The sequence below is a fragment of the Mastigoproctus giganteus genome, chromosome 8 (genome assembly GCF_048544385.1).
Source record: "Mastigoproctus giganteus isolate SK-2022 chromosome 8, ASM4854438v1, whole genome shotgun sequence".
Taxonomy (NCBI): Eukaryota; Metazoa; Arthropoda; class Arachnida; order Uropygi; family Thelyphonidae; genus Mastigoproctus; species Mastigoproctus giganteus.
Window position 1 is genome coordinate 105,061,634 of NC_143582.1, and position 13,452 is coordinate 105,075,085.

General features: G+C 36.7%; 1 protein-coding gene across 3 annotated transcripts in view; it reads right to left on the reverse strand.

Annotated features, from left to right (window-relative positions):
- mRpL1 (mitochondrial ribosomal protein L1) overlaps positions 1-13,452 on the reverse strand; it is a 468,615-nt gene that overhangs the window by 263,967 nt on the left and 191,196 nt on the right. For 2 of the 3 annotated variants that reach the window (XM_090379616.1, XM_090379614.1), the window contains one exon: positions 2,178-2,249. The exons of the other annotated variant lie outside the window; for it this stretch is intronic. In XM_090379616.1, the coding sequence (XP_090235742.1) occupies positions 2,178-2,249 (72 nt within the window). The remainder of the gene's footprint in view (positions 1-2,177; positions 2,250-13,452) is intronic. 3 annotated transcript variants of the gene reach the window in all.

Genomic DNA, 13,452 nt, shown 5'->3' on the forward strand with positions numbered 1-13,452 from the left:
CTGGCTCGACACTGCTCTGTCCAGCAATGTCGACTGGCTTCACTTCCTTGGATTTTATGTATTTCTTAATAGGATAACCCCTCCTCCCTTCCTATCCTGTCTATCCCTTCTGTAGACATTGTACTCCCCAAATTCCAGTTCTGCATTCCTTATATCTGTGTGACACCACGTCTCTGAAATCCCCACAATATCTGCCTTTGATGTTTTGAGCAATACCTCAAATTCATCAAATTTATTTACTAAACCCCTAGCATTGGTGTACACGCAAGTATACATGCACCTGTTCTTTTTCTTAGATAACCTAACACAACCCATGTGTTGACTTGTACCCCAATGATTCCCAGCAGTCTCTGAAATATCCTGCATCTTATTTTCCAGGCTGCGACTCATTCCAATAGAAACAGTGCAAGAATCACTTTCACCTCTGCCAGTGACTACTGTTAATCTATTAGTCCTTGTATCCCCCCAATCTAGCAGTTTTCCGACCCACCTAACACTGCCTCGATAGCATCAGCAAACATTCTTGCACCCTTTCTATTTAAGTGTATCCCATCCCTGTAGAAGCAGTCTCTCCTGTTAACAAATACAGACCAGGCTGAAAAAAATTCTACCCCTTGAGCCTTGCACATTCTTTCCAGGGCCGAATTGATTGACAGGGCTCTCATCATATACTCCCACCTATCGTGTCTGGGCAGAATTGCAGACACTTTGAAATTCAACCCTAATTCACGGCTTTTTTTCAACAGTGACCTGTACTTGTTAAGTAATTCCGCCGGTCTGCTACTCTTAATATCATTAGTGCCAACGTGTACAACTATATCATGATGATGGGACTGCTCAGATTATAAAGCTGAGGGAGCATAGTTTCAAACTGAGGACAGACAGTTGTAGAATAGATGTGCAGAAATTTGCCTTTAGCCAGTGGGTAGTTGATTGCTGGAACAAACTTCCATCTGTTGTTTTGTAAGTTGATAGCTTAAATAAATTCAAGGCAGAATTAGACCAACATTTGGAATGAATGGATCAGTGAAATGTGAAGGGTTTTTTTTTTTTTTTTTGGCTGATGCTGCATAAGCTTGCTTTCTTGCATCATATGCATCTACTAATACTAATGCTAAAAAGTTGTGAAAGTGGACAAATGGGGTAGCTCTGTAGGCATTTTTATATTAAATTTATTTTATAAAAATTGCTTTCACTGTTTTATTATTTCAAGAACTTATATCAGTGTTTATACTTAGACTAACACGAAATGCAATTATATAGATGGCAAAAATATTTTTCACTGCATACATTATGATGAAATGTGAGTCAGCTGTAGTCTGATCCTGTTATTTTATTTATTTCTTGCTCTTCCAAATGATATATGTCTTAGGCAGAATGCAACACATATCTAACATGTAACCCATTACAGAAAAAAGTTGGTTACCCCTATTCTACACAATTTCTCTCTCACTCTCTCACCCCAGGCACATGCAATTTTCCATTGTGTCACACCCATCATACATTAATGAAGAACTACTTGACAACCTCTCAAAATGGCAAACCACCAAGCTCAGATCAGAAAAAAAACGTAGCCAAGAAAAAGTGGGGGATTGCTAGCTTACATGTTTGTGCCTCTGTAAGCATGCAACCCATCCAATTTATGAAACAGTCAAAAACATTTCTTTGTTGTAACACTTCTATTTAATTCAATTATAGCCCATGTCCTACAGACTTGAGAATCAAGCAGCCAGTTCACAGGAAAAATGTCATGTGTTATTAATGGATTAAATCATAACTTATTAATCTCTCAAATAAATTCCTAATTTAAAACTTTAGGGTTATACTTCTTTTTGAAAGAGAGAGTGAGAGAGAATCCTAATATTATTAAATCATGATTCTTTGGTATTTAGCAAGTTTGAAATAAAATGAGAAAACATAACAAATTCAGAAATGCATAAGAAAGGAAGATTCCCATAAAATACTACAGCAATATTTTCTGAAATTTCACAGAAAAACCTATAAGGTGGTATATGTGCATTTTACTAACATCATCACTTAGATTGTAAACGAATATCACAATATAGATTATATTTTCAATTTTCAACTGAGTAAGTTGGCAAAATGCTTCACTCCACATATAAACCACATTATCCTATGTTCTCAAAAATACTGCTAAAATAAATTTTAAACCACACCTGTCGAATGATATCATTTTCTCCAACGATGACCGCTCCTGCATTCAATGCACATTCTTTTGCTTCAGAATCCTAAAAACATTTCATAGTGATCAGATATTTATTTAAAGAAAATTAAATTAATTAACACTAAGCAAACTCTCATCATAACCAGGGCTGTGCCCAGCTAATTTAGCACCTAGGGCAAACAGTTCATACTACTCAAATCTCTAATTTAAGATTTAGTACATTTATTTCAATTGTGCATTTCTTATTTATGCATTTCCTAGATGCATTTCTTCTTTCCTAGAAGAAATTCATCTAGGGTGACTGTCCAATATGCCCATTTCTTGGTACAGTCCTGATCATAACTACACATGTTTCACAAATTCCATTAATCAGTTTCGCATATCAATCCTTAGATGATTCAGGGCTAAGTGAAGATGATTAGATAGCTATGCCACATTAAAAGTGAAATTTCTATACATATACCAAGGTCTCTATATTTTGTATAAATAAAGTAATCTAAAAAAATGTCTATTTTTTAGACATTTTTTAAAGGCTATTTTAACAAAAACTGAAATTATGAATATTAAACTTTACCCAGTTGCATAAAATGATCACAATGTCTTATTTCTGTGGTGTACAATTTGTCTTTAGAAAATCATGATTAGTTTTACAATACTTTTTATTAAATCATAAACTTAAAATTCTGGTGGCTAAATGCAAACGATTGGATGGTTGAGTGCAGAAAGAGATGGAGAGTGGTTATCAATGGGCACCACTCAACTTGGACAAATGTTATTAGGAGTACCCAAGTGTTCAGTGCTGGGCCCATTGTTCTTTTCAATATTTATTAACAATACTGATGGCAACATATCATACTTTAATGTCTACATTTGTAGATGATATAAAGTAAAAAGATTGACAGGGTACTTAAAGACAGTAATTAGAGTATGCTACTGCAAGAAGAGCTAGGAAAATTATGCAGATGGACTGAGAAGTGGCAATTCAATTCAACTGAAGGTTGACATATATGCAGAGAGTTTCTTTCAGCCAGAGTGTAACTAATTGTTGGAACAAATTTCCATAATAAATTTAAGGAAGAATTACACAAAATGTTTGAGGGGAATGGACAAGGGATGTGGAATGTGGCAGCAGTCTTTTTGGCTGATGCTATATAAGCTTGCTTCCTTGCAACATTCACGAATAGTAATAATAAATAGAATGTCTGTTTGTAGTTCAATCTATCTTGAAATGAAAGTATAAGAATTCATTTATTATTTTTTATTCAAACAAATATATACATAAAGTATTACTAACAGTTTAGAAAGTGGGGAAAGGGGAATTAAACAGCAAAAATATTGGGATGAAAAAGGAAGTACATAGTCATATCTTATTCAGTTAAACTGAGTACATGATACCAGTCCTTTTAGTAAAGGCCTGGAAGAAATAAGAGGGTAAAGTCAAAGGTGGTATGGTACAAACATACGTATTGTTATAAGGGAGAGGTAAACAATCAAAGGTATAAATACACCCACACAATACAGCACTTGGCGTATGTTTACATGAGAAAAATGAGATATATACATAGCTATATAGTGCATTTATATAGTGTGCAAATAGTTTCACATGGTAATAATGATAATAATAACAAAACACACAATTAAGCTGACTCGGAAGCAGTACCAGGAGGGCTGACAGGGTGACTCTACAGGCTAGACATCAGTTAGATAGATATAACTGACACTCAAGAGAATATCCGAAGTAACTGCATGCAGCAATCCTTGTTCCATAGAAACACCAAGTAGAAATAGGGAGAGATCAAAACTGTATCTGTGGAACAAGGATTGCTGCATGCAGTTACTTATTATATAAAGATCGATAAGAAAAAAAAAACTGTCAAGTGATTTTATTCTATTATGCAAAGAATTTTATCCCAAAGAAGAACAGGAAAAGACTAAAAAGTATATCTGGAGACGGGAGTATATCAGAAGTTTATTACAAAACACACACTTGACCACATAAAACAAAAAGAAGCCAGATTTTGAGAACTTGAAATTTGGTGGAGAGAGAAGAATTGCATTTAGCTGTCATGTTATATGGTTCCATACAACGGAATCATATAAAATGACAGAAATCAAATGAGATTTATATACAGGTGACCCTCGCTTAACGCTGATAATGCGTTCCGGAAACACAGAGCGCTAAGTGAATCCGCGCTAAGCGAGCGCCGCATTCCCATAAGGTAACATATGTATTTGTCAGTTGCGGTCGGTGCCATAGGATATTTCCTAATCAATAATAAATGGTAGTGAAAAGATGCACAAATGTCGGTCAAAATATTTGTACATATAAAATATTCTGCATTACATACGTATATAATTATATGGTAACTACTTACGTATCAAAATTAAACTTAAAATTCCAATTAAAATCATGAATTTAATTCATCTAAATTGATTTAATTTAATTGATGAATTTAATTATGAAAAATGTGTCGATTTTGGGTTGAACTTTGGCTCTCTTCCAAATAAACTAAAAGAGGTATTAATTTTAAATCCCCCGAAGTTTAATTACTACCCAACAATACAGTCACCCGATCATTCGCCGCTTTGAAACCTGGCATGTTTTTTGCTTCTTTCAATATGAAACTTCTTTTAGGCATTCGTTTCCACAAAAGTCCTGCTTCATCTATGTTATAAACTTGTTGAGAAGTATAACACACAATACCCCTCTTCAATAATTTTAACAAGTTCTTTTTTGAAAGTTTCGGCTCCTTGATCTGCACTTGCGGCTTCTCCCTAGATTTTAAATCTATTCAACCAGCCCTTACTAGTTTTAAATGGTTCCAATTTTTTTTTTTTTTTAGGTGAGTTTTCTTCAGATCATCATATAGGCTAATCTCTCTCTCTTTTTTATTATTTATAATATTTAACTTAACTGAATTCTGCATTGGATATTATCTTCAATAAAATTAGTTAGTCTTTCCATTTCAATCCTAATAGCCGGCCTAGTCCTAGTTGCTTGCAGTGGAACATCTATCTTTCCCGCTGCTAAAATTAATTCTTTATTTTTTTATAATTGTTCTTACAGTTAAACTTGCAAGTCCTAAATTATGGCACACATCCACTTGTCTTTGCCCGGATCGATTTGCTTCAAAACGTCTAATTTAATTTTCAAATTCAGTAGTATTTTTCTTACATTTATAGTCTTCGTACTGCGCCCGGACATTGTTGCTTTTTCATTCTTATCGGCTATTATTAACTCTTCGAAAATGTAACTGCGTTGGTTGCATTAATTATGATACAATGTTCAAGTAAACTGTCCATTACGCATGATGTCTAATACTGAACTGAGTGATGACTAGACTTCGGATAAATGCATATAACGCAAATCATCATCACCATCATCATCAGCCATTTTCAATCCACTGCAGGATGAAGGCCTCTCCAGCAACTTTCCAGTTCCTTCTGTTTTGAGCACTGGCCATCCATTTACTACTCAAAAACTCATGTATTTCATCTATCCATCTCCGCCTTTGTCTTCCAGGTTTTCTTCTAGCTCCTCTTGGGTACCATTCTGTTATTTTCTTAGTCCATCTTGTCATCATGTCTTCGAGCTATGTGTCCTGCCCAAGACCATTTTAGTTCTTTAGTTTTGATAAGAATGTCCTTTACTTGAGTTTGCTGCCTAATCCATGTGTTTCTCTTCTTATCTAACAGTCTGATTCCCAATATAATTCGTTCCATTCTTTGCTGTGTAGTTCTTAGCTTCTCTTCCATTCTTTTGGTGAGGGCCCAAGTTTCACTTCCATAAGTCATGGTGGCGAGTATACACTGATTCATTATTTTACGTTTCAGACAAACTGGGATATTGCTCTTCAGTATGTGACTATATTTCCTGAATGCTATCCATCCAAAATTTATTCTTCTCTTGACTTCCAGCCATTTATCATTATTACAGCTAATAACTTGTCCCAGATAAGTATATGACTCCACCTTTTCAATTACTGCTCCTTCAATCATTATTTCCCTTTCCGTGGCATACTTGTTCATCATTACTTTTGTTTTAGCCATATTCATCTTTAGTCCAAAATCCTTACTAACTGTGCATAACTGATTAAGATTTTCCTCTAATTCTTTGGGATCATGGCTTATGACCACAATGTCATCTGCAAATCGTAAATGGTTTAAGTACTCTCCGTTCATATTGACTCCTTTCTGCGACCAGTCTAATCTTCTGAAAGCTTCCTCAAGGGCAGCAGTAAACAGCTTCGGAGATATTGTGTCTCCTTGTCGAACTCCTTTCTCGATTTCAAATTTGCTACTGTCTTTGTCTAGTCTAATAACGGATGTAGCACTCTCATATATTTTCTTCAAAATCATAATATATGGAGTATCTATGCCTTGTCTTTCTAGTGCCCGAAACATTGCCTTATACTGTATGGAGTCAAATGCCTTTTCATAATCCACAAATGCTAGGCATAATGGTGTTTTATATTCATTTGCTTTCTCCATTAGCTGTGATATTACGTGAAGGTGATCCATAGTTGAGAATCCTGTCCTAAAGCAAGCTTGCTCTTTCGGTTGATTCTCATCAAGTATTCTTTCTAATCTGTTAGTAATGACCCTTGTGAACAACTTGTAGATATGGGATAACAAGCTAATTGGTCTATAATTTCCAATTTCTGATTTATCTCCTTTCTTATGCAGCAAAACTATGATTGCATTATTCCACTGCTTAGGCATCACACCTTTTCTAATGCACTTTGTGAAGAGCCTTGCCAGTTTTTGTGTTATGTCTCTTCCTCCCAATTTTAACAACTCTACAGTAACTCCATCTTCCCCCGGGGCTTTCCGATTCTTCATTTTCTTCAATGCATGTTCTACCTCATCAGGAAGAATATCGGGTATGTCGTATGTGTTGCTACTTTGCAATCCATCTTCCCCACTGCTGGTATCATTCCCTCGCTCCTTGTATAATTCTCTATAGTAGTCTTCTGCTATTTGAATTATGCCTTCTCTGCTGTTTATAAGTACACCATCGCTATTCTTCAGTTTCAGTATCATTTGTCTTTCTGTATTACTGCTCATGGCTGCTGATTTAAATCCTTTGTTTTCCCTTAATGCTTGTTCTACTTTTCTTGTGTTAAATCTTCTTATGTCCTCTCTGAGTCTCTTTCTAATGGCTTTGCATAACTCAGTATACTCAATTTTCTCCCTATCAGTGTTTTTCTTGCTCTTCATTTGTCGTCTTTGGTTCATCATGACAAGTGTTTCTTGACTAATTTTTTCTTCTTTGGATTTCTGTTTCCCTATAGGTTTCTTGGGCTTTATCACTTTCAGAAAGTTGTAATATTCCTCGTCGATATCTTGGTACTGAGCAGTCTGCAGAAGCTCAAACTTGTTCTTAAGTTCCAGTACATACTGCTTTTTCTCCTCCTCTGTTATTTCAAAGACCTTTGTATTATTTACTCGAGTCAGTTTTTTCCTTTCCTACATCTATATCAAGTGTACATCTTACCATTCTGTGATCACTTCCAACATTTACCTTATTCAGGTCGGTAACATCATTCGCAATATATCTTCTGTTAGTGAGGATGAAGTCGATTTCATTAGTTGTTAATCCATTTGGACTCTTCCATGTCCACTTTCTGTTCACCCTTTTCTTGAAAAAAGTGTTCATTACTGACATTCCTTGAGATTCTGCAAATTCCACAAGTCTTTCACCTCTTTTATTTCTTTCACCAATTCCAAAATTTCCTATAGTTCCTCTTTCTGCGCTGTTTTGCCTTTTTCCAACCTTAGCATTGAAGTCCCCCATAATAATAGTGTAGTGGGTTTTCTGCTCATCTGGAAGACTCTCAATTTCAGTGTACATTTCTTCAACCTCTTTATCATCATGGCTCGATGTTGGCGCATAAATCATTATAATCTTTAGCTTGTACCTCTTAGAAATCTTGAATATTAGTCTTGACACCCTTGGTGATGTACTTTTGAATTCCAAAATGTTGTTTTTAAAATCTTTATGGACCAGAAACCCAACTCCACCTTCACTCCTTTCACTGTTTCCATTGGTGTACAGCAGATTTCCACTTGATAAACTTATAAGTGATTCATTTCTTCTTCTTGTTTCAGCCAAACCGATGATATTCCAATTCACATTTTCTAATTCCTTTTCCAGCTCTAATATCCTGTCTTCACCGATGAGTGATCGTATGTTATAACAGGCCAAGTTCAATTTCCGTGCATGGCAGCCTGGTCGTACCCAGAGATTCTTAGCACCCTCTGCTTCCACTCTGATCCTCTCGCTGCCGTAAGAGGGAGAGTGAAAGCTGCTGGGGACTGAGGGCCATTTGTATTGTTGTGCTCTCATTGCTGGAGGGTTTGGTGTTTTCCTCTTCACGCTGACCAGGCGTCTTGAAGAGAACCACTCTACACGTTCGTTGCCACCTAAGTGACGTAACAGGGCTTACCATTGAGAAGGTGTGCATGAGTGGATTTTAGGGAGGCAGGCCAACCGGACTTCTCCTAAATCTTCTGTAATAGAGAGATATTGGATCCATCAGTGTTTTAGGCTGAGTGTCTGATAACACACAGGATACCTGTTCCCCTCTAAGCCCCCCAAATATGTAATATTTGGGGGGCTTAGAGGGGAACACAAATATTACAAGCAATATACTTGATCATTTTTTAAAATGTTGATCTCGGAACTAAGTAACAAGTCACTGTACTGCAATTAAATCAGCGCACGGGAGAATTTCACTGAGCGTGGGAATATTTCTCAAGTCGGCGTGGGAAACGTTTTAACCGTATTTTTATATTCATTTTCAAGCTACCAACTCCATAAAATAAAACAATTTCGTTAAATTTGCAAAAAAATGCAATCTGTAAAAGAGCGTTATAGTGATCTGTGACAGCGTTATAGTCAGATACGGGTTATAATATAAGAACAGTGTTATAGCGAATCAGCGTAAAGCGAACCGCGTTATAACGAGGGATCGCTGTCTTTGATTATGGTAGAAGTGCCAGAAGTAGATTTTGCCTAAGATTCCAAGCACGTTTGAGACATTTAATTTCTGGTGTTGAAGGTTAGTTCTGAATGTGAGTTTAGAGTCAAAGCAGATCCTGGGATCTTTGTGGACTTCAACTTTTTGAACAACAAAATTACTAATCAGATAAGAGAACTAAGAGTTGATTAAAGTCTTCCACAGTTCAGCAAAGGTAATTATAAGTTACAAGAGGAAATGAGCCACATTTATAATTCATAATTTAATTCAAATTAGACTGTAAGGGAAAGTAAACTTTTATATTCAAGCCAAACACCAAGCACTTATCTAAGACTAGAGTGCTAACTGTGAAGTGCTTTTCATTAGCATTAGCATTAGTACAGGCATATGATGTAAGAATGCTTATATAGCAAAGGCCAAAGCTTATATGGCATCAGCCAAAAAAAAAAAAAAAAACCTTTTTTTTTTCACCCATCCATTGACACTTGTCTAGTGCTGCCTTAAACACATTTAAGCTTTCAACCTTTAGCATTAGCAGAGGCATATGATGCAAGAAAGCAAGCTTATGCAGCATCAGCCAAAAAAAAAAAAAACACTCCCATTTCACCCCTCCATTCTTTCGAAATACCTGTCCAGCTGAGCCTTAAATTTATTTAGGCTATCAACTTCCACAACAAGGGATGGCAATCTGTTCCACCAACACCAACTACCCGGTGGCTAAAGGCAAATTTCCGCACATCTATCCTACAACTGTCTTTCCTCAATCTGAATTTATGCCCTCTCAGGTGATTATTCGGAGAAAGAGGAACAATCCCATCGGCATTGAGCATGCTCAAACCATTCAGGGCTTTATACACTTCTATCAGATCATCTCACTGGTGCCTAGTCTCCAGACACTGTAATTTGCAAAACTTAAACCTTGCTTCATAAGAGCAACCCTTTGTTCCATTCACTAATCTTGTTGCCCTTCTCTGTACTCATTCCAGCATCTCTACATCCTTCTTGAAATGTGAGGCCTCGAGACCTGTACACAATACTCAAGGTGTGGCCTGACCATTGCCTTATACAAGGGAATAATCATCTCCTTATCCCTGCTAGAAAAATTCCTGTATATCATTGACAAGACACCATGAGCTACTCTTGCAGCCCGTCTGCACTGCTCAGAAAACTTCATATCCGCCTGCACAATTACCCCCAGATCCTTTTCATTCTCTACCACTGTCAGCGTAGTACCACAGAGTTGACACACTGCTCTGGGGTCACTATTTCCCATATGTAGTACTTTACATTTGTCAATGTTAAACTTCATTTGCCACCTCTCAGCCCATCTGCTCAACCTTTCCAGATCCTGTTGCATCAGCATAGTGTCAGTAGTGTCCTTAACAACCCTGCAAACCTTTGTATTGTCTGCAAACTTGGACATTAAGCTTGATATACCATCATCAATATCATTTATAAATACAGAAAACAACAATGGACCCAACACTGAACCCTAAGGGACTCCACGAATAACATTAGTCCACGTTGAGCAGTGTCCATTGATTACCACTCTGTCTTCTCCCCCTCAACCATCCCTTTATCCATAGCAGCAATTTGCCTCCAATGCCACACTGCTCCAATTTGTACAGCAGTCTTCCATGTGCAGCAGTATCAAAAGCCTTTCTAAGATCCAAATATATAATATCAAAGTCACTCCCTGCATCCAGTTCTTTTGTGACTGCATCATAGTATCCAATCAAATATCCCTAAACCTCTACTGCAACAGATGGAAGTTTGTTCCAACTATCAACCACCGGCTGGCTAAAGCCAAATTTACATACATCTATTCTACGACTGTCTTTCTTCAATTTGAATTTATGTCCCCTCAGGTCAGTAATCTGAGCAAGAGGAAGAATCCCATCAGCATGGAGCTTGTTCTAACCATTCAAAACCTTATACACCTCAATTAGATCACCTCGCAGGTGCCTAGTCTCCAGGCTGCAATTTGCAGAACTTAAGCCTTTCTTCATAAGAGCAACACTGCTCCACTCACAAATCTCATAGCCATTCTCTATACTCGTTCCAGCAGCTCTACATCTTTCCTAAAATGAGGCCTACAGACCTGCATTCAGTACTCAAGATGTGCCTGACAAGAGGAGAATCACCTCCTTATCCCTGCTAGCAAAATTCTGTATATCATTGACAAGACACCATGAGCTACTCTTGCAACCTGTCTGCACTGCTCGGAAAACTTCATATCTGACTACACAATTACCTCCAGGTCCTTTACATTCTCTACTACCCTGAGTGTATTACCACATAGTTGGTACTTTACTCTGGGGTTACTGCTACCCATATGCAGTACTTTACATTTGTCAATGTTAAACTTCGGTTGCCACCTCTCAACCAATCTGCTCAACTTTTCTAGATCCTGTTGCAGTAGTGTACTATCATTACTGTTATTAACAACCCTGCCAACCTTCATATCGTCTGCAAACTTGGACATTAACCCTGATATACATCCATCAATATCACTTATAAAAAGAGAAAACAACGAGCCCAACACTGAACCTTGGGGGACTCCACTAATAACATTAGTCCACGAAGAGCAGTGTCCATTGAGTACCACTCTCTGCCTTCTCCCACTCAGCCATTCTTTTATTCATTGTAGCAACTTGTCTTTAATGCCATACTGCTCCAATTTTTACAGTAGTCTTCCATGTGCAACAGTATCAAAAGCTTTCCAAAAACCCAAGTATATGATATCAAAATTATTTTTTGCATCAAGTTCCTTCGTGAAATAGTATCCAATCAAATTTGTCAGACAAGACTTCCCCTTAACAAACTCATGCTGCATCTGAACCATAACTGCAGTCTTGTCTAGATGATCCTGCATTACTTCTTTAACCAGTGACTCCATTATTTTCCCTGGAGCAGAAGTTAAACTAACAGTTCTGTAATTACTCATGTCACCCTTCGAATCTCCTATGTGAATTCGGTACACATTTGCACACTGCTGTGAGGCCAAGGAAGCTTCCATCATTATGGTAAGGGTTTGCTTACTTCCTTTGTTGCCTCCTTTAATATAACTGGATAGATCTCATCCACCACCCAGGCACTTTTCTTATGTTCAATTTCAACAATTTCTCCTCCACTTTTCTCTCAGTTATTATAAAATCATTCAGATCATTCAGCTAAACACAAAACACTTATCTATATAAGACTAGAGTGCTAACTGTGAAATGCTATTCATTGAAGCTTCCAAGAAAATAATTTGCCAAAAGTCAATTATTTTCCAGGTGTACCATTAAGATTTAATAAAAGTGGTAACACCACCACCACATTTGCCTGAAGACTGATAATGCGGAAGTAGCAGTAATCTGCTATTGGTTGCACTGATAAAACTGTGAGATCAATATAAGATAGGTTTAACTGAAGCAGATAACATCAAATTCAGCAAACAGCCACTTTAAAAAAGACAGCTTGTTTTTAGGATGTGAACATTTTTGCCAAAAAATGCTGACTTGTTGAAAGCCATCACACCAGATATAGAGGAAGCTAAAAGCACAATTATGCCCCAAAGACAAAGAGTAAAGTAAGTAAAAGTAATAAAATAGGATGGCATGCTAAAATTTATAATAACAAGATAAAAATAAAATTCAAGCAAACCGATCACACCTATTACAATTCTAAATCTATTACAACTAGTATCATAACTAAAAAAGATAGTTAAATATTATTATTATTAGCCATAAGATACAAGAAAGCTTAAGCTGCACAAGCAAAAAAAAAAAATTTTCAGTTACTCTGAGAGAGAGAGAGAGAGAGAGAGAGAGAGAGAGAGAGAGAGAGAGAGAGAGAGAGAGAGAGAGAGAGAGAGAGAGAGAGAGAGAGAAGTAGAAGGGAATCACCAAGAAAGGGAAGAATGGTGATATTCAGCTCATGACTAATCCCATGCTAACTGGATGTGAGCACTAGTGGGTAAAAATATGAGTAACACTTTGAAATTCTGATTTTGGATAAACTAGAATTTTTTAATTGCGTAATTATGGTAACTAAAAAATTTGAAATAAAAATATTTATATCTTAGTTTTTTTTTTTGAAATGTATATTAACCCTTCAGAAATAGCACATATTAATTTTTACCGACATGGTTGTATAGACCTGGTGAAAACTATATTTTTAACATCTGGAAAAAGTGTTTTCCTTTTTTTTTTTATGAAAACCCCAACCACATGAGAGGTATTAGAACCTATAATACTTAGACCGTGCATGTGTTGGAGGTTGAGAAGACGAAGGAAGATA